This window comes from Diceros bicornis, chromosome 3 (genome assembly GCF_020826845.1).
Source record: "Diceros bicornis minor isolate mBicDic1 chromosome 3, mDicBic1.mat.cur, whole genome shotgun sequence".
In the NCBI taxonomy this organism is placed as follows: domain Eukaryota; kingdom Metazoa; phylum Chordata; class Mammalia; order Perissodactyla; family Rhinocerotidae; genus Diceros; species Diceros bicornis.
The window spans coordinates 38242403-38269999 of NC_080742.1; the positions used below are offsets into that span (position 1 = coordinate 38242403).

Below are 27597 nucleotides of genomic sequence, written 5' to 3' on the forward strand. Positions count from 1 at the left end.
AATTGCCAGATTTTAAATTTTTGGTCAGTCTTACGGGTATGGAAAGCTAACATGGCATTTTATATTGCAGTTCTTTGATTATTAAAGCTATTAAACAGTAACAAAAATGTTTGGGGGCATTTAGATATTCTCTTATGAGAATTCCTTCATTATATCTTTTAGCCATTTTTTTTTTCCTACTGAAATCTATGTTTCTTCTCATTGAATTGTGAGAATTCTTTATTCTAGAATAGCAGTTCTGAAAATATGGTCCAGAGACCCTGGGAGAATTGAGATTCTTTCAGAGTGTGTGTGTGTATGTGTGTGTGTGTGTGTGTGTGTGTGTGAGGATTTCCCCTTTCAGCTACACATCTGTGAGTAAGGCTGGATTTTCTTCATATACATAAACTAAACTAAGATTGCAATCAACTGAATGCAGAAGCAGATAAGAGAATACAGCTGTCTTCTTTTAAGCCAGTATTATAGAAATTTGCAAAAATGTAAAACAAGACCACACTTGTCATTAAAGTTATTTTATGTTTCAGAAAATAGCTGTTTTTAGGAAGTATGTTATTTATGGTAACATACAATTGGTTTCTGATTATTATTATTATTATTATTATTATTATTATTTTTGCTGAGGAAGATTCGCCCTGGGCTAATGTCTGTTGCCAATCTTCCTCTATTTTGTATGTGAGCCACCACTATAGCATGGCCATTGATAGACGAGTGGTGTAGGTCTGTGCCTGGGAACTGAACCCTGGGCCACCGAAGCAGTGTGTGCCGAACTTAACCCCTTAGGCCACTGGGGCTGGCTCTTGGGTTATGATTATTTTAAATAAATTAATAAATATTTAAAAATTTATCAGTTTTCACTTTTAATTAAGGATAAGTTTTGATACATATAACTCACAAAAGAACAGCAGTTTGGGGTCCTCAATTTTAAGAGTATAAAATGGTCTTGGACCAAAAACTTTGAGAATTGTTGTTCCAGACACTAACCCTTTGAAATTAGTTGACTTCACAAATATCTTTTCTAAGTCTATGGCTTGTCCAGTAACCTTGTTTATGATCTATTTTACTTTGCAGAAGATTTAAATTTTAATATAAAAGAAGTTTTATTTTTTTTTTGTGAGGAGGACCAGCCCCAAGCTAACATCCAACGCCAATCCTCCTCTTTTTTGCTAAAGAAGACTGGCCCTAGGCTAACATCCGTGCCCATCTTCCTCTGCTTTATATGGGACACCACCACAGCATGGCTTAACAAGCGGTGTGTCGGTATGCGCCCAGGATCCGAACCAGCGAACTCCGGGCCGCCGCAGTGGAGTGTGAACACTTAACCGCTTGCGCCACTGGGCTGGCCCCCTAAAAGAAGTTTTAATCTTTCTCATTTTTGTTTGTGCTTTTGGTGTTGTATTTATGAAATCCTTCTCTATCTTGAGTTCATAATGATATTCTCCCATATTTTCTTTAAATGTTTTACAGTTTTTCTCTTCACCTCTAGGTCTATAATTTATCTAGAATGTAGTTTTCCATATGGTGTGAGCTAAAGATACTTTTAAAAACTTTATATGGATAACAAATTATTGCAATGTTATTTATCCACTCACTTGCCCACCAACTTTCACCTCTGCCGTATGAGAATTTGTTCCTGAAATTCTTTATTCTGTTTCATCAGTCTAATTGCTTTATTGTTGACCAGTCACTCTTTTTAAACTATTAATGCTTTGGAGTAAAATCTCATATAAAGCCTTGTAAGTCCTTTGACCTCCTCTCCCACTTTTTCTTCTTACAATAATTCTGGGCTCTTCTTGGTCTTCAATCCCTTCATATTAATTTTAGGATCAATTTCTCAGATTACGTTAACAATCTATTCAAATTTCATGGAATTTATAGATAAGCTGGTGTAAAATTGAGACGTTATGATATTGAGGTTTGTATCCATGAACATGTCTATTTCACTGTTTTATGTTTTTTTATGTTTTCTTTATGTCCTCCAATAGGATTTCACATTTTTTCCATACATATCTTACATTGTTTTTGTTAGATATATTTCTACTTATAGTTTTATTTTGATTGTTAATGTGTTTTTTTGGTAATTAAATTTTGTAATTGAGTCTTACTGGTAAAAGAGAGACTAATTATTTTATGCATTGGTTTTAACTCGTATGTTTCTGAACTTTCTTCTTACTTCCAAATACTTGTCCATAAATTCTCTTGAATTTTTTTAATGTGAAAATCATATAATATGTGAGTGATAACTTATTTCTTCCTTTTCAACTATTAAACTTCTGATTATGCTTTGGCTAGAACCTCCTTTACCAAGCTGGAAAGAAGTGTCCATAGTGGGCATCCTCATTTTGTTGTTGATTGCAAGGGAACGCCTCTAACGTTTCCTCTTATAATATGATGTATGCTGTACGTTTTGGTAGATATCACTTATTAGGTAATGGATTTCCTTCTAGTTTAAGTATAGTTTGCAAGTTTTTATTGTGAATTAATGTTGAATTCTATAAACACCTTTTCAACATGTATTAAACAAACATATGCTTTTTTTCTGTTAATGTGATGCATTACATTAATAGATTTTTCTAATATTTTGGCATCTTTGTACTTCTAGAATTAACTATAGTTAGTCATGATATTATTGATTTGGTTAGCTAATATTTTATCTTTTATGATTTTGACATCTATTTTCATTGGTGACTATTTTTATTGACTGATTTTACTATCAAGTTATATGTCATAGGAGTTGGGGAAATTTTCTTCATTTTTTTATTGTTTTAAATAAACAATAAACTTTGTTTTATTTCTTAAGATTTCACATAAAAGGGATTTGTTTGTTTCTTTACATTTTGGTAAAACTCATGATCAAAGCCATTTAGGTTTTAGTTCGTGTGCATGTGTGAGTAAATATTTAATAGAGTTTTAATAGTTATAGAATCCATGGTTTAGATTCTCTATTACTCTTGCAAATTATAATAACATTCTAAATTATCTTCAAATTTTTATCAGCAAAATTTATTCATAGAATTATATTTTTCTAAACTTTATCCTATTGGTAGTAGCACCAATTTTGCTCTTTTTTTTTCCTTCATTGATTTTGCCATGAAGTGGTCTATTTTGTTAGTTAGGTCAAAAAACAACGTATTGGTCTGGTTGATTATCTTGTTTCTTTGTTTTCTATCTCATTGGATTTGTATTTATCTGTATTAGGTATATTCTATTTCCTCTTTCCATTTTTTAAAAAAAATTTCTTGAGTTGAAAGCTTAGGACATTTTAAACTTTTCTCCCTGCTATATAAGCATTTAAGGCCTTAAGTTGTCTTCTTTTTTTTTTTTTGGTGAGGAAGATTAGCCCCGAGCTAACATCTGTTGCCAATCCTCCTCTTTTTGCTGAGGAAGATTGGCTCTGGGCTAACATCCGTGCCCATCTTTCTCTGCATTATATGTGGGATGCCGCCACAGCATGGCTTGATAAGCGGTGCATAGGTCCAAGCCTGGTATCCAAACCTGTGAACCCTGGGCCGCTCAAGCGGAACGTGTGAACTTAACCACTATGCCACCAGGCTGGCCCCTTAAGTTGTCTTCTAAGTACTTCTGTGCTGCATCCCACATAACATTTGGTACGTAATGCTGTAGAAGTGTGATTTTCAGTTTTTACTTCTGTGTGTGCATGGGGGGCTTTCTTTTGCAAATTTTATGTCCTAATTTTATTTTAGTGTCATTTTGGGGGGAACAAATCTCTTTTTCCTTGGGAATTATTTCATTTACTGTAACCCTTGACCCTTCTCCACGTTTTTACCTATCCAGTCCCAGGGTATACGGAACGTTTTATCTGGTTGGTAAATTTGGGAATATTCAACTGACAAGGTGGATAATTCTATCTAATTCTTGGGTTAAGTCATCTAGCCCTTTTGGCTGCCATTCTAAGTATTTTTCTCCAATATTCTAAGCCTTCTTCTCCAACTTTTCAGTAATAAAGGTGATATTTTGGCTCCTATTTGCTATTGTACAACACACTCGACTGTTTCCAAACACAAGCAGGAAGGAGAGGGTTGTTTGTTGAACCCTATATTCTCCACTAGATATCAATTCTTTTGTTTTCATTTAGACTTCCTCTGTGTTCCCAAACTATGACACTTTAATGCTCTGTGGTTCTTGAAAATGTCATTTATCTCTATATTGGGTGCATGGCTCTCTGTGTTTACACACACACACAGACATATAAACATGTGTTCATATATGTTGTTATGTCAAATTTAGATTAATTCTTACCAATACTTTGATTTATCAATTTCTGAAAATATAGTAAAGTCTCTCATTTTGCTGTAGATTTGTAACTTTTGTTTCTTTTGTTTTAAATAAATTGAGGATATTTTTAGATTCATACATGATCAGGATTGTTTTAGGTGTACAAATAATGTGCTCCTAATTATCTCAGTCTTCTTTAGCTCACAAAACTGGGAAACATTTCTATAATATTTCATATCTAATTTATAAAAGGTGGCAAGATTTTTCTTCCTCTAAATCTTTAGAACTCAGAATCATACCCTTCATTCAATTCTCAGTCTTAAGTGACATCTTAGCAAATTTGCTTATTTAACAGAAAATTTTGTATCTTATGCTTTTGCCTATCAACACAAAACTAAAAGGAACAGATTTCATGTATTGTAGCACTCACCATCACACGATTTTGTTTCTAACAGTTGCTCTGGGCACAGATGTTGATTTTCTAGTTCTTGTATAATCACAGCTCTGGAACGGACCTGAATTCCACCAAAGCCTAGGTCCTCACCATTCACACAGGTCAGCTGGCACAGGCTCCACGAAGACCAGTCCTTCAAATAACAGTCACCTGCAAAACAGGTTTGTAGTGTATACCAAATCCATAAAGAATAGCCAGCCAGATAGTCATTTTATTTTTCAACCCCACTGGGCAATGTTTTCAGGTATGCCAGTCATACATGATTTTTGTAAAATTTAGATAAGTATTTAATATTTGCAAGTTTGTATGTAATTTTATAAATGTGCATTAATATTGTTATTTTCTGAGTGTGTTATTGGGTATAGACTATGTGTTGCTTAGTGATATCAAATGTAAACTATTGCTTGAAGAGCTTGTTCATTGTGATTCAACCTCCTTTTTTTTTTTTTTAATTTTATTTATTTGTTTTTTTCCCCCAAAGCCCCAGTAGATAGTTGTATGTCATAGCTGCACATCCATAGTTGCTGTATGTGGGACACGGCCTCAGCAAGGCTGGAGAAGTGGTGCGTCAGTGCGCGCCCGGGATCCGAACCCGGGCCGCCAGCAGCGGAGCGCGCGCACTTAACCGCTAACCCACGGGGCCGGCCCCAACCTCCTCTTAAGAGACAACAAATACTTGGTTAAAACCTACCAGCACTCTTGTCATTATCATTGTAAAGGGGTTTATTAAGCACTTGGAATATTCAATGAAAATCTAAATATACATAAAACTTGTCTCCCAGGTAGTCATAATTTTGAAAGAACCTGAAGTCCAAGGTTGAGAAAGCTGGCATTTATGCTTCATTCCTATTTTTTCCCTGAGGCATGGAGATGATACAGCCAGCTGAGCAGCTGTGGTAGTGGCAATAATGCTTGTCATTCATTTCCTTCTGATCAACATATTCAATCAACTTCTCCTTTTTTTCAGTTATTTATTGAAGAATAATATACATGCAAAATGATCACATATCATAAACGCTGAAGTTTCACAATCTGATTATATACCCACGTAACCAACACCCAAATCAAGCAACAGAGCATTCTCAGAATCTCAGAAACCCCCTCTTGTGATATATGAGATTGTATCATATGTACATTTTTTTAATATCTGGTTTCTTTCATTCATTTGTTTGTTTGCGAGATCTATCATATATTTATGTAGTTCTACTTGGTTCATTCTTACTGCTGTACTTTACTGTACGCATGTACCACAATTTAGATATCCGTTCTACTATTGATGGGCATGTGGGGAGCTGTAAATTTTTCCTGTTCTGAATACTGCTGTTGTGAACATTTTAGTATGAGCCTTCTGGTGAACTTATATATGCATTTCTATTGGGTATATACCCAGCAATGGAATTGCTGGGCCATAGTGTTTCACGCATTCAACATCAACATCATTTTCAGAACAGGGAAGATTTAATGAAATATACCTTTCCCATGTACCCATCGTTTCTTCAGGACTGACTGCTTGGTGATACTGTTCAGAGGATACAGTAAATTATGAAAGACACAAATCCATACAGGGTTCTTATCATTTTAATTATTCCAGCCATACCACTTGAAAAATTCATATTTCCTTATATTATGCCTAATATTAGCACAAAGTTGCCTGGAGATCTGATTAATGAAAAAAAATTTTGTGCCATGATGAAGAAATCTTGGCAAGACATGAATTACTGACTAATAGATACATGCATAATAGTAAAGTGGAGTGATTTTTGTAGACCTTTATTATAGTATGTCATTATTACTCTATTTGATGTCATCCTGAAGTGCAGAAAATTCTAGTAAATTTTAGAAGTCTTAAGGAAAAAAAAACTAGTAAGAATTTTTACATAGTCTAAAAAAATTTTAGAAACATTTCTATCCCCTAGGAAATCCTACTTTTGGGTTACTCAGTTTTAATTATGCCAGAGAAACTATTAAAATTGAAATTAAAAAAATTCCTGTCAATATGAATTTAGTATAACTTCACCTCAGTGATTATAAACTACAGGGAAATAAAACATACCATTTTGCTAGTGGGCCTTATCTCTGTGCTGATATCACTTGATATAGTCTATTTTGCAATATAACTTAATAAATCTTTTAATGGTAGTCTGTGAATTATATAAGTATCATCCTCAAATAATCCATGTCAGGCTTCAAAGATTTAATAACAGCAAATGAGAGTGAGGCATTGCCTCGTACTAAACATACTTTTATATTTCAGCCCCTTAAACTTTTGTAATAATAAAACTACATTATGCCTGCCAAAGATATGACAATTAAGTATATGAAACGCATTTCCTACTTCAGTATTTTACTCTTTAAAGCTTATTAGCTTAATATTGTTAGCTTTCAAAACCCATCATTGGAGAAAATTAGCAAGAGAGGAACGGAAATGAATAGACTGTAATTTATAAGAGAAGAGCAGCCTCCTCCTGGATTTGTAGGTACTTTAATTAGAATGGTGTGTTTGCCCTGTTTTATGTTATTATGGGATCTTGTAGTTTTCCTTCATATCACTTACCACATATTTCAATTTTATGTTTATCTGTGCTACCATTAGATTAGCAACTGTCTCTTCCATTAGGAGGTAAACTCTATGAGGACAGCGTATGTTTGTCTCCCACTGCATCTCCAACCTTGAGCCCGTGCCTGGTCTACAGTAACACTTGATAAATAACAGTCAAATGAATGGGTGATGGTGCTACAGGAAGTATAATTAAAAACAAGTGGGGAGACTCCACAGTAAAGTATACACCGATGCCTGGCAACGATGCCAGTTCTGCTCTATGTTGTGGGTCTCACAATGATCCTATTATTGGCACTGAAGATTTGGTTTTGGAATAGGTAGGCCTTCCACTTTTCAGCTTTGGTCAACTTTTGTTGATTTTGTGGCCATTCAGCACATCAAAGCCCAAGGGTTCAGTCCTTGGCCCTGTCCAGAGCCCTCACCTGCTGCCACAGCCTCAACCTCAGTCTGCTGTGAAGCAAAAGGATTTTATCAAATTGTATTGTGTGTGAGATCTGGACTGAAATCAGGCCAGTGGTGGGGGAGGGGGGCAGAAATGGAACAGGGGAATTGCAGGATTAGGAAAAGGTTATTATTGGCAGGTGTGGGAATGTCTAAGAAGCAATACTTGGCCTAGGTCTAGACAGTGAGATTTTTTTTAAAAATCTTTATTTCTTAACCTGAAGTAGATGAAAATATTAGTGTAATTATTATTACAGTTGAATATAGTCAGTGAAGAATGGCCTCAAAGTTTAGCATATATTTCAAAGTATCAGGGGTTATTTTATTTACCACTCTGTTCAATTTATTCCATTCATTTTAATAATAAACTATAGGAATTACCATTATTATCACCTCAAATAATTTACTTACTAAAGAATGAGTAAATTGATGAGTGAATGAATGAGAAATCCACACTGTCAGCTTTTCCAGCTTTTAGGGTCTGAATCCCACTCAAACATTTTGTTTGAAAATATGTAAGTTATCCATCTTTAAAATTTTCTTAAATCATATCATTTTTACATAGAAAGTCTATTTTATGCCCAATCAGTATTTGTTTGCCAAATCCTTATTTTTATTATTTGAGATCTTATTTGAAATAATATATTTCTTAAAAAGATATATTTTTTCTTATTGTAATTATAACCAAATTGGGAGAAAAAAAATTTTCCATTTGAGGGTAAAATATAGACAATTTGCTTTCAATCTTCGTCTTTTCTAGTCTACTAATAAATTGTTGCCCCCATATCTTTCTGAAAACCTTAGGCTCATGCTTGATGTTGAGCTTATTTTAACCTTCTGTCTACCCTAAAGTTCTCTGCATCAAGCCCAAATTCCTAAATATTAGCTTATCCCTGCCTGCCAATTATTTCTGAACTATTTGACATACAACACTTGCTTTCCACATCTTACTGCAGGCACCACTTGTGTCCAATATTGAATCAGAATGATTTCTTTCAATATTTTTTTCCAGAATATTATTTTTTCTCACTCTTGAATGACAATTTAGCTGGGGATAAAATTCAGGTTGATGATTATTTTCCATCACACTTTGAATATATTCCATGGTCTTTGGCTTTCATTGTAGCTAAGAATTCTGGTATAATTCTAATTGATTGTCTTCCAGTTGCAGGTAATCTGCCTTTTTCTTTCTGACTGCTTTACTAATTCTCTATTTTTCTACATTTTACGTTTTAACTACAGTGTATCTAGATGTGAATTTGTTGTCAATTCTACGTAGGAACCAAAGTAAGCTTTCATTATAAGGATTTAAATCTTTCATTAGCCATTACATGTTTAAATGCTGCCTCTCTCTTATTCTCTATTCTCTCCTTCTGGAAATCTTAAATAGATGTATGTTCTATCCTTATTTTCTCAACTTTTCTTTCATACTTTCCCTGTGAAGCATGAGCCTAAGGCCTTAATTGCCATCCCCTGTAGATGTTAAAACTCCAGGGGAGTTGGTGCCAATAGAGACCACATGGGAAATCTGGACTTCCCCCCCACCTGGCAGCAACAAGGCAGTACCCTCACTTCATCCACACTACAGTATCTAACTGTTGGCACAGGTATTACTGAATGAGAAGACTGCTGACATCCCTTAATTTAGACTATAAATGCAACCACCCCTTGACTCTGGTCCTGGTAAGAAATGACCAGAATATGAATTCCGTTTTGCTGTTGTTACCTGGGCAAGGCTGGGTACAGGTTTCCTCAAGGACCATTTTTTTATTACCATCTATAATAGGTTCAATGTCAGTACAGAATTCTTCATCCACCACTTTGCTAAAATCATCAGCTGACCCATCACTCACTACACAAGAAATGTTCCTTGTTCTGGTCCCTTCACCACACTGGGCATCCTGGAATGGAGGAGGAAATAACTAATTAGGAAAAGAAAAATAATTCATTAGTGAGCTCATCACTTACAGTCATCACTGCACTGCTGATTTTTATTTATGAGCAGTTAAAGAAGCATTCGAAACCCTAGGGAAAAAGTCCTACAGAGTACTAACTATAAAGCATACAATGAACAATTTATTTGTTTTCTAGCCAAAGACAGGCAAATAAATTTTCATTAAAATGAATTAGTCTCCAAATGATTTTAAAAATATAGGACAAGGAGTGCTTATTATCAAAACTAACTAAACAGTTATAAAATAGCAACACACCTAAAATCTTTGAGGAAACATGCCATCTGTAAGCTCTGAAAAATATTTATGAAATCACCTCTTCAGATAAAGAACACAGTTGAGCATTGCTTAACGATGGTGACACATTCTGAGAAATGTATCATTAGAAAGTTTTGTTGTTGTGCAAACATCATAGAGTGTACTTACACAAACCTAGATGGTATAGTCTATAACACGTCTAGGTTAGATGGTACTACTCTTATGAAACCACCATCATATTTGCGGTCCATTGTTGCCTGAAATGTTGTTACAGACTATACACATTTCCAAAGAACTTCTTGAGATTTGATACCTGCACTTGGCATGGCAACCACTGGCCATATTGCCAACGGTAACAGGGCTTCACTGGGCAAGGCTTGGACTGTTCCATCAGGGCAGGGCATGGTCTTCCATCACCCTGAAAGGGCTGGGTCACTGCACGTCTTCGGATCATTTTTCCTTTAAGAGATACAAAGTGATGCAACTTTAGTGATATGTTATAGTCGTGCAAGCATCTCTCTTATTGGGAGAAAGCATCACAGACATTTCTCCTGAGGAGATCTGAGGAACCAGTAAGTTTCAGATGTTTTAGAAAGAAATATGCTCTGATTCAACCTTTCTGAAGATTATCTGATATGACTTAAAGCAAGAGGGACATTTTATTTCATATTCCTTGACCATCAGCCTAATGCCAATTAAGGTACAAACGAACCTGTGAGGCCACATGTTTGAGAACATTCTGACCAAGGAGACCAATCAGAAAGCTGACAGTTCACAGGGCATTCCACCACGCAGGATGTGTTCATCTGCCAGTTCTTCTCCAGGCCAAGCTGAAAGGATAGAAGTAGATCTGTTTGTACTGACACAGAGGCAAGACCATGATGTATTGTTGATGGAAGGAGGGAGGGAGAAAGGAAAAGGGAGCAGGGTGAATGAGAGGAGAGGAGAGGAAGAACAAGCGAGATGCATAAAGAACAAAAAGATATCTGGAAGACAAGCATCCAAACTGTTAAAAATATAAAGTGGTTCAACCCAGGGGAGTGGGAGCAAAGTGCCCAGGATGAATGGAGGAGCCCATTTATTCAATATACTTATATATTGTTGAACTTCTTTAATAAGCAATGGAAAAAAGTAGATTTAATCTCCAAATTGGTCAAATTTCCCCAAATGAGGAACAAATAAATGTAAGCATGATTACTTTCCATTAGCTAAAAACCAAGAATGTTATCAATATACAGATCTATAATTGTATCTTTGCCATGCATGTTTACACATGCATGTTACACTGAAAAGCAAACAGGAAAGGTTTTAGGGGCTGGCCCGGTGGCGTAGTGGTTACGTTTGCACACTCCTCTTCGGCAGCCGGGGGTTCATGGGTTCAGATCCTGGGCACGGATCTATGTACCGCTTATCAAGCTATGCTGTGGCAGGCGTCCCACATATAAAGTGGAGGAAGATGGGCACGGATGTTAGCCCAGGGCCAATCTTCCTCAGCAAAAAGAGGAGGATTGGCAATGGATGTTAGCTCAGGGCTAATCTTCCTCACCAAAAAAAAAAAAGGGAAAGATTTTAAAGACAGATTGCCACTCAAAACTAATGTTATAATGTATTGAAATAATATAAAATATCAGTTTTTAAGTAGGATATCTCTCTGAAAAGGAAATATGGGTCACTAGAATTTTTTTGATTATGAATATTTTATATACATTTATTATTTTTTAACAAAGATTTTTCTTTTCTAAAACTGATCTCAGCAGCTAACTGTGGTATAATTCAGTTATTTTGGTGTTAGCCTCTCATGAGATAATAATATTGTGCTGTTTTATGAGCATTGAGTTTGCTTACTTATCATTTAAGTATTCTACTTTTAAAATATAAGGTGAGATTTCAAACTCATCTACTGTATATGCAAACATTTAAAAAAATCTATGATGCAGAGTAGCATTGAAATTGAACAATTTAAGAGCTTGTTAGAATACAATTTTTTTTAATTGGTAATCCTTGGGATTTTCAAGACCTTTTAAATTTCTGCATGAAAGAGAAGTTTGTAGTGTCCAATTTATATAGCAGAAGATGGCAAAAGAAAATTTTTCTGAAATGTTATGTTGTGGTTCAAGTATAGCTGTTGGCTCTAAGCTATCCACTAAGAGAGGATCAGATCAATGATTTGTGTACTACATCCCTCTGCAGGCACTCTCATTATATTCTCTACCAGCAATACATGACAAAGCTGAGTATTTGGTATGAAAACTTTTACTACAACACTTACTAAAGTCTTATAAAATCACTTCAAGTCACAGGAGGTTGGAATAGGAATCTTAAGATGATATGATAAAAATGATGTGTTACATTTAAGAGTAGATAGTAGTTTCATGGAGAGAGGGTTTGAATCACAGAGTTCAACTAATACTGCCTTGTTTATTTCCCTAGAGAGCTAAAAAAATGTCTGTTTACAGATATTCTGGGTCTCCAGCAGTAAGACATTTTAACCCCGTACTACTTTTTTTCCTTACATTTATTGTATCTCTCTTTTTTCTTTTATCTATCTATCTATCTATCTATCTATCTATCTATCTATCTATCATCACCATCATCTAAAGATATGTGTCTAAGAAAATGCAGAGAAATCTGTCCAGGGATCAAAGAATAGGAAAGGAAAAACCAATTACTAGGTATCAGGTGAGCAAATGTCTGAAAAACATCAAAGACAAAAATACTATATAAATGCTGGATGGGTTTAACCCTAATTTTCCTCCTTGTTGGGTAGTAATGCCATTTTTCTTTCTGGCTGTTAGAGAAAAGGCAAGAGTTAGCTACTGCTGTTGCACTGAATGCAGGGTTTGCACATATATTAGTAGGTAGGCCATCAATCCATTGCTTAAAAAGATAGCCACCTTTCAGGGCTATTATTTAATCCTACTGCATCCATAGGGATGGATAAAATGGGATACAAGTTATTTAATCCAATTCCTGCAGAGTAGCACTGTTCTCCCCGAAGACAGTGTTTGCTTGACTGTTATGATTTGAATCCCTAATTGTTATCACAGTATTCCAATATTGTAATATTTGTATGTAAGAGTAAATATATTTAGGCTCCTGGATAACTAAAATTAGTTATTTCTCAAGTTTTTACTCACATTTCATTTAAGAAATAAAGGGTCCTATTTATACCTTTGCCCTGTAGTCATATAAGATATTTTAAAATTGGTCTTGTATGATTTGGGTTTAGCTTTCAAAAAGCTCTCAGAGCTATTCATCGTATATTTCACTCTGACCCAGGAGAGCATTTATACGTGCATTTGCAAAAAGAGAAACATATTAATCAACTAGAAGTAGATCACAGAAAGCTCTCCAGCCAGTATAGACTATAATAATGTTCATTAATAATAATGTTATTTTTATAATGGTTACATTACTTCTATGTTATTAGTTTCAAAATCAGATTGATTCAGGTATGAAATTTCTAATTAAATCTAAAGTATGAATAGACTAAGTTAGGTTAGAAGATGATCGTGAGAGGAATTTATTAACTAAACAACTTGTTTTCAGCACATTTAGGAGCTCTATTCCCATGGACAGAGATGTAAGGAAGTTAAATTAGGTTCACGTGATAAAGATATCAAATGGATTAAAATATTTCCATCTCAAATTTTCCCTTAGGAATTGGAACAATTTACTGTGGGCTTATAATAACCCTCAGGATGTGTAGACAGAAGATGCAGTCACCATGTCTACTGAACCCTAATGAGGTAGTAAGCTCCTCCCTGTGTGTTCCAGATTTATCTATCTGCTTATCTTGGTTCATGTTTAACCCAGTGGGCCTCAGATGCAAGAGGAGTCAAAACCTATTAGGAATGTGAGTACCCTTTAGGTATGTAAATCAGACAAAAATAATTACCACATGAAGTGTAGCTTCATGAAAACTAAGACAGGCCAACAACTATGTTTCTTTGCATTTCATAAAGTCATATCTAGGAATAATGTTACTTTTGTAAATTGGAGAATTAACAGTTACAATTCTCTGTACTTAAAAGATACTAACGGCAGGCTCCATTCCTTTGTTTGAATTTCAAGCTCTCTCTTATCCAGAGCTGAGTACTTAGACTCTCACAGCTGGGTATTAGATCCTAATATCAAAATCTCCTACCAAACCACATGCGATCAATGTTTAGCAACAGAGAGAATAAATGATGGATCTTGGCAGGTGTCCCAGGCAACACAAAATTCACATGAAATTACAAAAGATGATGAGTAGTCTGATTAAGATTTATTGCCTTTATTCACCTTGATTACTTATTGTTCCCTAAGCATTTCTTTCAGAATAGGCTAATTAGCATACCTTTGGGCTCCAAGCAGAACAAAATACAGGAAATTATGTGTAGAAATCAGTAGAGTTGGACAGTATCTCTTTTCAAGAGGATGCTTAACAACCTCTGAATAGTGCAGAAAAACATCTGTTGGCAATGAGCCGCATGGAGCACAGGTCACTTGGCTCAGCATGAATCGAAATTATTAGGAAAGAATTTACTCACGAAGATATAACACAGTATCCCCTCACCTCTTCACAATATTTCAGGTCAACCGACTTGCCATCACTTCGAACACAATCCAACATTCTTGTTTTAATGCCATTTCCACAAACTGCTTTCTCACTCAGCTGACATGTACTCCAGTCTGAAAGGAAGGGAGCTCATCAGAACAGAAGGCTATGTATGAAACAGATTTCAAATGAAACTCTGATGACCTGAATCCCATATTTAATTCACAACTGCTTCCTAAGCCCCACAATCAATCATCCCACATGCAGAGCATATGGGTCCCAGCTTTGAACATATCAAGAGTCAAATGGAATTGCTGGGGTTGCACATAGCTACAGGGATTATTCTTGAAGGCAGATGTCTACTTGACAATCTTGATAGCTAGTAGTTTGGTGATATTGTAAAAATGGCTTTGGTGTAGATCAAACGTCACTTAAAAACTTTTTTCCTAAGAAAAGTAGAAACAAGTTTTAACATTATTTTTATTTTAGAAAATAATCATAATTTCAATGGACAGTACTTTGTGTCGTTATATTCAAATAAAACACTGTATTTCACTTACTGTCCATACTTAGAATTTTTAAAATATACACTTATTTATTTCAAAATCACTTTGGCCATATTTATTTAATTCTCTTATTTTACGTCTTTTGCAAAATAATTCTTTCATCTTTCTTTCCAGGGTAACATAGCATGTTCCAGAGAACTGTGATTTCTTTGTGTCACAAAGGAAATTGAAGAGAAAAACCAAAAGAAACAAAGGCCAATCTGACTGCTGTGTGTCATTGTACAATTTCTGGAGTTTATTTCAGTATGAAAATTACTTGGGAAAAATTCCAAAATAAGCTTCAGTGCTGCCCGAAGTCACATAAACCAACAAGCTCTCTTCTGTCCTAGAGTATGTGCCTTGACGGTATGAGATGAGGGTTAGGAAAAAAAAATGGAATTTATAATAAGTCTTTTTTTCTGAAAATATACTTATCTATCCTTTTTCATCTGTACCTTTGATAATATTGAAATATTTATATTTTCTTCATACATTTTTTGGCAAGCTTAAGATTGCCGATGTTTTTAAATCAGACTAATCATGCTTATGAACTGTCCCCACACAAAGAACTGTTGTCCCAGTATGTTATGGTGATTAATCATCTTCTGAAGAAGAAAGACATCTTTCAATACCCATGGGAAAGATATATCTTTTATTTGTACCTTCCCCAAATGGGAGGATGTCTTAAATAGGAGCACTTAGACTATTCACAAGGGCTTATGTTTGTGTGATAAATTCATTCTTTATATCTTAATGTTTATCAAAAAATAAAACAGATAAATATTTCTGTGATTTAATACAGAATTATTTCTGACAGAGCAAGCAGCATGTCCAAAAGGCACACAGATGGAGATGAACAATACTTGGAACACTGCTGAGCTGAAAGACACGGGATTTGGCCTTTAACTCCGTGATGAGATGACTGTCCATGTACCTGTTACGTTATAATCATAGTGGAAGCAGTTTTTGTTCAGGTTACAGGGCTCCTTCTCAACGGCATCAGGGCAGGCTCTTCCTTCATCAGCAGGTTGTCTGATGGGATCAGCTGACCTTTGCCGGAAACTGCTTTGATTGCAAGGCTGACAAAGAATAACACAACTCCTCAGAAAGGTGAATTCTCAGACACACAAGAGTTAGTGTATTAGGGAGAGCACTGGAGCAGGAGGTAGAACGTTTGGGCCACTGGCTACCTTGAACAACCTCATTACGACTCAGTTTCTTCGTCTTGTGGGAGATCAAGATTTGGCCACCCTGAAATATATCTCTTTACCTTGATTGTTTTCTCTGAGGGACATTTGACCTCCCCCACTAACTGCCTAAAGAATTTGACATGGTGGCTCCTTCTTGGAACAGATCTTCTATCATGATGGCTGTAAAGATAATGTAGGATAGAGGTTATAATAGGAAAGGCACCAAGCCTCTTTTATCAAAAACTTGGTCTCTCGCTGACCACATTATCTATAGATGACCCTGAAAAGAATTGTCCTCCTGCCCTCTGAAGTCCCAGGCCACTACCCACCCCCAACACGTTCCTTGCCTTTAGCTGCAATACTTAAGCAAGCAGCTTAGATAGAGGGACGAGTTGCTCATTTCTGAGTTTCTCCCATGTATACATGTTATTAAACTTGGTATTATTTTCTCCTGCTAACCTGTCTTGTTGATTATTTGGCCAGCCATAAGAACCTTAAGGGAAAAGGCAGAGGGAGAGTCTCCCTCTTCCCCTGACAGTCTATAACGTCAAGGTGTTGGATGAATTTCTGATATCCTATCCAGCGATAAGGTGCTTAAGAGTCTATATGTCAAATACTAATAGATACATCACATCACAAATACACTAACACACACATATGATCATATTAATTATTTCAGATCATTAATACAGGAATTATCTATCTGTCTGTCTGTCTATCTATCTATCTATCTATCTATCTAACACAGTCTCTTGGACCTGAAAACCCATTTTAAGAATGACTTTAAATAACTAGCTGTTAGTGACCTTTATTTTCCTAATGCGCACATACACATGCACACAAACACAATTTAGCCCTTAAAAAGACTGGCTTGCCATTCCCCTACTGGTACAGTCTTGTTCTGAAAACATTTGGTGTCTAAGAACAGAAGTAGTAACTTCAAATCTGATGCTATGGAATTAGAATAGAAAATCATTTGCAGACTCTTGTGAAACAGTTGATTCTTCATTGCAATTTAACCGGTTTCCAAGTCAACTGCCAGCGCTATTTTGCTCCTGCTGTATCAGTTGGCTGCTAATCAGCACCTTTAATAATGTTAACTAGATCGAAAATTAACTTCTCCTTGAAAACATGCATCACAAATTCTTTGTAACTGTCCTATATTGTATTTTAGCAAATTAATTGCACATGAGATGTACTTTTCCCACACTTTTGTTGCCATTTTGAAATGTACAGTTTTACGAAGGTGGGATAAGCCAAATTTTCTGTATCATCAGCCAGTTCTGTTTCAAATGACTCTCTTCCCAGGGTGGTGCGGAAGAGCCCCTACTGGCTGTTGAAATCTAAAAGCTTTGTGTGATTTGAAATTCTCAGCTGACTTTCTAGGCCCAAAGAGACACAGAGTCAGTGTGCGGAAAGAGATTCATTGATGCACAGCTTTCTTCTTTTTACTCCCTTTCTTATGAGGATCTTTTGCATTTTCATGTCAATACTCCTGCTTCAGTACCCCGCTGTGTGAAAGATTATTCCTACAATTTAAATAAAACGGATTGGACAAAAACCAAGGAATGACAATAACCTGACACAATTAACATACCTTTGCTAGAGCTTCATTCTTTTTCCCTTTACCTGAAGGGAATCATTATCACCACCGCAGTTTTTAACATGCTGTGTATTTACAAGCCAATCTGAAGGCATTTTGTGCTGGGTTAGGACAATGGGGAAGGAGTACAAAGCTCCTAGAGAGGTCAAGCTATTCTAGTGTGAGTCCAAACATTGTTGACTTTAAATGTCACAGTCATAGAATGAAGTGGCCAGGAAAAATACACCTTCCTTTGGTAACAAATTTGATAACTAATGTAATAACTATTATTGTCTTAATAAGATCTTTAAAGCTTTAGTGGTAAGGAATTAAGCAAAGTCCATATTAATAAATGTTTAATTCTCTCACCAAAGTGCATCGGGTCCATGGACCCCATTGGGATATCACACAGTCCTCAGGACATGGTAATTTGCACTCTCTGGAGCCCAGGGGCATCTCTTCTGGGTCACAGAGGTAATCTTCTACATGGTCAGAAGGGCCATCGGCTGTGTTCTGCATGCATCTAGAAAAAACATACATATCAGTGAAGGAACCAGGACAATTAGAACAATGGCCAACCCATAGGATAGATGGCTCTTCTTAAGACATCATCATGCGGTTGAGGGGAGGGAAGTTTGGCATTTAATAAATAAAATTTTCCAAACATGAAGACAAAAGGACCTCTGCTTCCCATAAATACTTGTAGTGCTTCAGTATGATTTAAAAATCTATGCTTGCATGTATCATCATAATCCTTTAAAGTAATAGCCACTGTGTGTAGGTAAACTCTGTAAGTTTTCCTCTGAAAGGAGAGGGTCATTTACATTCATATATGATGCAAAAACTAACGAGGAATGATTCAAAGAGATTCATAGAGGAGTTGCAATTTTGGAATATAATGTATTTTTTTCTTTTGAAGAAAATGGTGGATTCTATAGAGAAGGTAGATTCAAATATCATGGAAGACGAGGCACACTGAAATCTCCTAGTGAGAGGTTTCATTATGTATTTTTGAAAGTAACTGATGTAATAGCATTATCAAATTGTTTTGTCATTTAAAAAGTAATTTAGCCTCCCATCTGCTGCTAACCTTAAAAGAAAGCCAGAAGTGAAAAGACAATTATAACAGCAATAGCACAAATTCTCTAAATGTGGTTGTTTGGATCTTCCTATATCTTGACCTTTTTTTATTGTTCGTTTTGTTTTTAACAGAATAAATTCAAACATTTTATTACATTTCATTCTATTGTAAGCAGTCATGAAGGGCTCTTTACTCATCTCTTGAGAATCTAATTACTGTGGCTAGTAACAGACTTCACTTTTACCATAGTTAATAATCTCTCCGGGCACTTTTCTAGTAGAAGAGAAAAACTTTATCCCTCATCTATAACTTGGAGAAGGTCAATCAAATTAATGAGTTTGGGCAGAGAACTGCATTGCAGGAGATGAAAAGGAAAGCTTGAGCTCTTAAGCCTCTCAAACCCATTGCCACGTTTTAACTGTCGGTTGAATTACATTACCAATTATACCTGGAATCTCAACTTTTCTCAGGGATTTACAATCAGTAGGGACATTGCGTCCTCACAAATCTACTCTGCAGAAACACCCTTCTATACAGCGCTGCTGAATTTGAGAGAAACGTCATTTTCCTGTGGGATGTATTCAAAGACTGGAAAACTGCGTTGTTGATCACGTCTTAATTGGGATTGTAGCCTGAAAAAAATATCCATACAAATAACCACCTCTGCATTTTTGTTTTGTATATTGGGTAAATATATAAAAGAGCAATCACAAAAACACATAAAGGTAGATATTTACTTGATTTCATTGTTAAAAGAAAAATTTGGGCTGGCCCGGTGGCGTAGTGGTTAAGTTCAGTGTGCCCTGCTTTGGTGGCCCAAGTTTGCAGGCTCAGATCCTGGGTGTGGACCTACACCACTCCTCAAGCTATGCTGTGGTGGCAACCCACATAAAAAATGGAGGAAAGATTGGCACAGACGTTAGCTCAGGGCCAATCTCCCTCACACACACACGCAAAAAATTAAATTCTAAATTTCTTTGGGAGAATTTTAGTTTCCAAGGAAAAAGTTCTCCTTCAAAGGCATTTTTAAAATATTCTGTTGACAGTAGCTTTGAGAGGACATGGAGCAAATAGAACAGTTCAATGCTCAAAAGTTGGATTGGTTGCTAAGAGAAGATTGCATTCATGGTAGGCACCGACACAATGTACAAGGATTAACTTGCAAAATTACCTATTGATTTAGAGTTAAGGACAGATGTTCAATACTCTATTAAGTAGTAACATACATAAAACTTCATTTTCAAAGGCTTTTCTCTTCCTCTTGTATTTTATTTTATAAGTAACACTCATTTTAGGAAAATCAGAAGAAATAGTAAAATTCACATAATTCTATCACTCACAGATAACCAGTCTTAACAGACTATTACATTTAAACATATATTTTCATTCCATAAAATAGGAGCAATCTTTACCTACTCTGTACCATTTAATAAAAAAAATTAACAACATATTATGAACATCATCTCATATCTTTATTTTTCTAAGATATAATTTTTAATGACTGCATTTGAATTTCATCATTTGAATGTGCCACAATTGCTAAAAGATCTTTGTTGTTGACATTCAGATTATTTATGTTTGATTTATTTTATTTGGTATTAATGATTTTTTTTATCTAGAATACAGAATAAGTATTCAGATCAAGTTTTGAGCCCAAAGGAAGGCACTTCAAGGTCACTTGCTTTCTTCAAATTCTTGACCTTTCTCCTTTCCATAGGAGAAGGAATTATGCTGTGAGAAAACTGAACGGTATTAGAAATACATAGTGTAGAACCAAGTTGTAGGCAAAGGGTGGGGCCCAAGGCCCCCCACAGGTGTGGCAATAAGGGGGTACATTGCACAGAATCCAAGAGCAACAATAAAAGTAACCAAATCTGTTGTTTTTTATTATCTGTTTTTTATTATCACCATGTGCTGCTAATTCTAAAAAAAAGTCAGTGAAAAAAAATCCCTTCCCACCAGGGCAAAACACTTTCACCACTCAGCCTTTGCTGTGTCATCCTGTCTTCACAGAGAAAGCACGAGATTGGATAAATTGAAACCTGCTCTCCTATAGACTCATCTATACTGAAATGTCACCCAATGCTTGTGTCTAAGCAGGACATTTTGACCTTAATTAGCAGAGGATAAGGTTAGGGAGGTGTACTACTCAATCAGTAACAAATAGGAACATTATTACATGATCAGAGATCACAATCAATACTGACCTTCTCTTTTCTCTATTTGCATTAAAGATGTTTACTGAAAAAAACAAAGTGATCTGTTTAGGATGTGTTTGGAAATGTTGAGACTATCTATTCGCAAAGCAAAAAGAAACAACATGTACATAGACAGTTGAAGTAAAAGCTGAAAGAACAGTAGTTCTTTATTATATATTTTTTCTAACAAAAAACCCCAACCTGATCAAATTCTTAATATAAGGAAAATATTTTTAAATTTGAAGAAGAAATTTTAAATTTGGAAGGGAATGGTGGAACACAGAATATCGTTTTCTTCCGTTTTCCTATCAACTCATTATCTCCTCCATCCACCTTTATTAAAGAAACAGAGATTATTTTTATCAAAAGAAAAGTTACATACAACGTGCCAAGGTTTGATGATACAAGCATTAATTTGTTCTGCTTTTCTATTGAGAAATGTGAATCAAATTCATGAAAAGTTAGGTCATGGGTGAGAATGGGCTTCTTCACAATATGAGTTGTCAGGTTCTGGATGTTTTCATATTTGTCTTTACTGTTTGTGTCACTCAGCAGGGTCAGAAGAAACTGGTGTAGTTAAAGAGTGACAACAGACTTGGGTTTGAAAGCCAGGTCTGTCACTTTCCTAGATATATGTTCTTGGTAAATTACTCAGTACTTCCGAATCTACTCTATAAAGTGGGGATAATACAACCTCATACATTTGTTTCACGGGTTCTAGAACCCTTGAGGATCATATGCAGATGCTGTGGGGAAAATTTAGTGAGTATCAAATTGGTATTAGGTGTTAGAGAATTTCTATAAATATGACAGAGTCTCAGTTTGGAGAAAATTATAGAGTTTAGCAAAGGTGACACACAAGTAAATGGATCTTTTCAAAACAATGAGGGGTATTTGGGGCACTATAGGGCAACACTGCTCAACAGAACTTTCTGCGATGATGGAAATATTCTACATCTGTGCTGTCCACGAGAAGAGCTGCTAGCCACCTGGGGCTACTGAGCACTTAAAATGTGTCTGGAGGGACTGAGGAAATGCATTTTTAATTTTAATTACTAGTTTAAAGTGAAATAGTCACACGTGGCTAGTGGCTACTCTACTGGCCAGTGTGGCCACCGAAGAACAAATGAGCGGCAGTAGGTTTAGGGAAGACTTCCTAGAGGAGATGCATACCTAGAGGTATGCAAAAGTTAGCCAGTTTGATATAAAAAAGCAAGATAATCATACAGATTATCATTAAAAAGCAGTTAGAAATATATTTGCCTTTAAGAAAAAAGTTTTTGAGGTTGGAAAATCTGCATTAGTTCAGGTCACATTTTATATGCAGCTCTTTCCCTTCAAGAGCACCTTGAAACGAAGCTTCCTAAATCAGAAAGCCAAGTATGATAAACTGCTGCTTGAAGCAGATCCCCTTAGAGTTTTCCATAAACACAGATTCCCCAAAAATAAAACTAAAGACAGTTTTATTCAGGAGACTGGGGAGGAGTGAATGCTCATGGTGGCACGTGTGAAATTGGGAGGTGGTTGTGCGTTTTGCTTCTCTGTGTAATTAGGCCAGGCCTTACCTCACTTTTCGGGTTTGCACGCCCTCTCCACAGTTTTCCCGCATGTTCACAAAGGTCACCTTGCAGATACTCCACGGCTCTGTGACCCATATGTACTGGCTGCAGTCACTGTGGCAAGGGACGACCTCATACACCTGAAACACACACAGTTCTCAATGATCTCACCTAAGGGAACCCGAGGAGAGTGAATAGGAACACTTTACATCATAATAATCATTGTATTCTTGTTTAGCTACTTTTATTTCTCTCCTTTGTTGTTAATTACTCTAAAATAGGAATATACAGAAATTTCTTGAGAGCTCTGGAAGTAACGGCAGGGCTAGCTGGGTTGTATTCTGCTGCTCCATCATCAAACTGCAGTTGTAGGTCTGACCTGCTGGACCACATGAGATACATTACGTACTTCCCTGTACTGACCATACCACACAGCATGGTAATTTCCTGGGCCATCTGTCTTGTTCACAGTTTTGCACATCTTCAATACTTACCCCAGGGTGCTCATATTTTAGGCATTCAGTAAAGATTTGTTGACTAAATGAATGAATGACTGAATTAAATTAAACATATAAAAGTAGCTGTTTTCAAATTAATATAATTTGGCCTGTTCTCCACATGATGTAATCTATGCAGAAATAGAAGTATAATGATGTACACCTGAAATTTATACAATGTTATAAACCAATGTTACTGCAATAAACAAAAGACTAAAAAAAAAAAATTCGTGAAGTTGTTAGACATAATGTGAAATATGCATTCTATGTAAATTATTTTTTATACTCAATTAAATGGGTAAATTTCTTTCAATTTAAAAAAATAAATAAATAAATAAAATAAAATAATAATTTGGCCTGTTCTCCAAATAAATATGTATATATCAATGAGAATTTGTATCTTTTTTGCATTCCATATATGAAACTAAATTAAAACATAAATAATATGAACTACAGCCATCTTCAAACTAACCCTCAATCATTCAGGGCTTGGAAGCAAAGTCTGAAGTTGGTTTCATATCACACAGCTACAGCCCAAAGCAGGGAGGGCCTTTTGAAACAAAGTAAGTTGTCTGTCTCTGCTATCCACAAAGGCTTTCAGCCTCAACTTTGAGGTGGTGTCTTTGGTTTCAGGATTTTTAGAACAATGAACAATTATGCTCTTTTATCACTGAGAAGAATAACTAAATAAAGGAAATAAGTGGACCATAATCCACCGCAACAGAGCTGATTCAACCATTAAAGGAAAATGTCTTTTAAAATCGTTTCAAAATCTATAATAATCCAACTCTATTTCCTATTTTACACACACACACACACACACACACACACAAACACACACGCGCACAAACTATAACATACGAATGTCCTATGTAACTATCTAATTCCAGAAAATATAGATTTAAATAGCCCTTTGGAATCATTCTTTTGTGCAAATTTTAGTGGAATAAAAACCCAAATAAAGTGAACAAAGTGGACCTATTCCAAACAAGAATAAAAAATTTACACTGTTGGAGTAAGAACCTATACTTATTGTCATAAGTGATCACACTCACTCTGGGTGCTGTATTACAATATGACTAAATACTACTGGGTAAAACATTTCCCTACAACTTGTGGGGAAGGGAAAAACTGAAGGGGAAATGCCAAATGCCATGTTTCCTAATTCTTTGATGGCTTTCATTTTAATCTCCTACGTTGGAGTGAATACAAATCAGTTCAGAGCAACCTCCTGCCACCCCCTTTCAGCCCACCTGCACCTTTACCTCTCCTTCTGAGAAGCGTGAGGCCATTAGTAAGAGATGTCACCGCCTTTTCAAGGCTGGTGAGGTAAAGCTTGTTCTCCCCCAGCCCTACACCTCAGGCCCTGATATTAAAATGAGAAAACACAAGCAGCACGCGAAGAAAGAGAAAAAAAAAGGGAACAGCTACAGAACAAAAATCCTATGGAAAATGTGATATTTTCTCCCTGTAAAAGATAAAAGACAACAGCAAGAAAAAAATACATTCTCTGAAATCAGGAGTAAAGAAAGAAAACAAGCAGCACTCGCTTATGAACCATGAGGTTTAAGAGTTCTTACCTGCGCCTGGAGTGATGTTCAACAGGAGTGAAGAAAAGGGAGAGAAACAAAGATGAATAAAAATGTCAGTATATTTCATGAGAGGAACTCATGTTCTAAGTTTCAAATATTATAATCCATATATAAAAGCCTACTTTTTTTTGGTAAATGATTAGAACATTTTTCTTAGACCTTGGGAGAGAAAAACCAACTCATTATTGTTTAAAAGTATGATACACAAATGAATATTTTAAACAGTATGGTTAAAGAAAGGATTAGATGGGGAGGATGAAGAAATCTTAGCAAACTGAGTGGACATCAAAATACATATCATGGGGAATTGATATATGACTGCAAATATCTTGTGGTCCAATTTGTAGATGGACTGTCTATAGATTGATTAACTGATGAATCTATCAATCTCAATCAATCCATCTATCTGTATTTCTTAGGAAATTAGGACTTGCTTCCTCAATTGGAAAATGGATCCTCAGAGACAATTTTCAAGTCAATGGATCACTGATTATTTTATTGAGGAATATATAATTGTAGTAAAAGTCTATGTGATTTACAGTTTTCAACATTAACACAAACGTCTGCATATTCTTTCTATTCCTAATATTTTACTAATACATAAATGCCTAGAAGTTTCTATGTTTTAAAATGTAGAACAATTATGCCCAAATCAAATATTGAGTAATCTATTATTTCTTATTTTAGCTTTGACTTTTCAGTTGTTTATGTCTCAATAGACCACCAGTAAGCTGATAACAAGTATCCAAACGTCCCCGTCAAACTCTACATTAGAGTATGTCAGAGTTGGAGAGCGACAGAGAAATGGGCTTAGGTTACAGACCTTTCATAGCAAAGACAACTTGGCACAAGGTCTTGAACATTTGCAAATTCACTATTAAAGGAAATGCTGAGTCATACACAGGTTATTTTAATTTAAGGTCTGACTAGCTGTACACATAAACATACACACATACTGAAGGTATGAGTATGTATAAAATTTCTCTTTATTAGAACTATGAATCAAAATTTATTAAAATTAAAAATTTACCATAGGAAATTCAAGATTTCAAAACTTGTAGAGAAATATTCTTTTGTATTATTAACCTTACATTTCAGTTATTCTGTTTCATGAGGGTCATGGAACTAAATTTTCTTTTTTGAAAATATTCACTATGACAAGGAAATTCTATTACCAGTAGATGGCGGCAGTGCAGTATATTATTCACCTTTAGCTAAATTTAAGGGCAAATTCAGCAATTCCACTTGGGAGAAAAAAATCAAGATTCTTACAGAGTTACTTTCTATGGAATTGAATTCTCCACTTTCTTCATCCTAATCTCTATTCAATTCAAAAGTTCTTTTTATTTTCTCTATAGTATACTTTCATTGTTATGAATAAATTTAGGTTAATTTGGGAAGGCAAGTATCCATACTGGTAAGCAGTGTGTTTGGAGACTAAAATTAGACAGTCTACGTATGTATGAAACATATTACATATTTAAGGTTGATTCATACATAAGACTTGGTTCATTCGACAAATTGAACTACACATCTTAACATCTACACATATTATATAAAATTCATTCTTTGTTAATTCACATGTAGGCCAAAAATGATGATAATTGTCTGATGCATCTTATATTACATTTAAATTAGTCACAGTTCCCTCTATTAGCCTTTTTAATTTATATCTCCATTAGAACATGAGTAACAACTATTAACAGCAGCTAATGAAGAGTGCATACAAAGTCAAATAAAGTTCCAAACAAAATTGAAAAGGCCAATGACTAAACTGATAGACAGCATACTTAGAATGACTTTGAAGCCATCTTTATATTTCTTTTTTCTTAACATACTTTATATCAAACAAACTTAAATGAATGTGCAGTATATATTTCCTAATTTTAGACCCAAATCCATACGCTTTCTTTGATTTTAATTTAAGTAGTCAGTAATTGAGATGTATTTTCTGAGAGTCTAGGGGAACTTTGTAAGAATGAGATAATCTTGTTCTCAGCATACAAATTAGATACAATTTTACGACAGATTAAATACCTTTTAATGTGATTTTTTTTTTTAAAAAGTAATGTGATTACTTTTTAATGTAATTTTAAAATGACATTATTTCAAAGGTGTCATTTTTATTTCCATTTAATTATATTCATATGCATATACATGCAGGGTACTAAATCTGAGAATACAGAGATAATATATCTGATTTGGGATTTTAATAACATACATATACTTTACTCAGGCATCTTAAAGACAAAATGGATCAGATTTCTTATTTAGGGGCTATTCTTTACTTTTCCCCATTTTGGAGGAAAAAATAGATCGCTGTAAATCTAAACAATAATTTAATAGTCCCAATGGTAGAAAATACCTGGTTGACATGGTCCAGTTTGGGGCAAGGCCTTCCTCCATTATATGGTTTTTCACGCAGCCATTTAGACCGAACCTTCACGCCGCTCCCACAGGACTTACTGCAGCGCGACCAGTTGGACCACTCGCTCAGCTTGCAGTCTGACGGGCAAGGGATGATGCAGGCCTCTTCAATGTAACCTGAGTAGAGGAAAAGGAGACCAGAGCTATCTCCTTCACATGTCACTTGCCCTCTACCACCCACCATTCTAGCTCATTTAGAAGGTCCAAGTTTGACTTGACAGCAACATGCAAATGCAGAGATGTCTCCATCGTTAGGCACTCAAATTCTGCAGGAAAATGACACATACGTACAGCAACTATGTTAAAATAAGAGCTGAGCAGCTGCCATATGATCTGCTTAGGATTCAGGCTCACCATATTTCAACAGTTCTGACTTTCTGACAGCTCGTGTTTAATTGACAATAACCTGTCTGCTGCCATATCATTCTCACGCTGCCAGAATGATACATTAAAAAAATTATAACAGTTTTCTATAAAATCCTATCTGT

At 35.4% G+C, this 27597-nt stretch overlaps 1 protein-coding gene across 1 annotated transcript in view; it reads right to left on the reverse strand.

Annotated features, from left to right (window-relative positions):
* THSD7A (thrombospondin type 1 domain containing 7A) overlaps positions 1 to 27597 on the reverse strand; it is a 675175-nt gene that overhangs the window by 18137 nt on the left and 629441 nt on the right. The window contains exons 16-25 of the mRNA XM_058526377.1: positions 27048 to 27226; positions 24671 to 24676; positions 22600 to 22733; positions 18125 to 18278; positions 15918 to 16062; positions 14457 to 14572; positions 10611 to 10728; positions 10212 to 10357; positions 9415 to 9589; positions 4664 to 4837 (exon numbers count right to left, since the gene is read on the reverse strand). Of these exons, the coding sequence (XP_058382360.1) occupies positions 4664 to 4837; positions 9415 to 9589; positions 10212 to 10357; positions 10611 to 10728; positions 14457 to 14572; positions 15918 to 16062; positions 18125 to 18278; positions 22600 to 22733; positions 24671 to 24676; positions 27048 to 27226 (1347 nt within the window). The remainder of the gene's footprint in view (positions 1 to 4663; positions 4838 to 9414; positions 9590 to 10211; positions 10358 to 10610; positions 10729 to 14456; positions 14573 to 15917; positions 16063 to 18124; positions 18279 to 22599; positions 22734 to 24670; positions 24677 to 27047; positions 27227 to 27597) is intronic.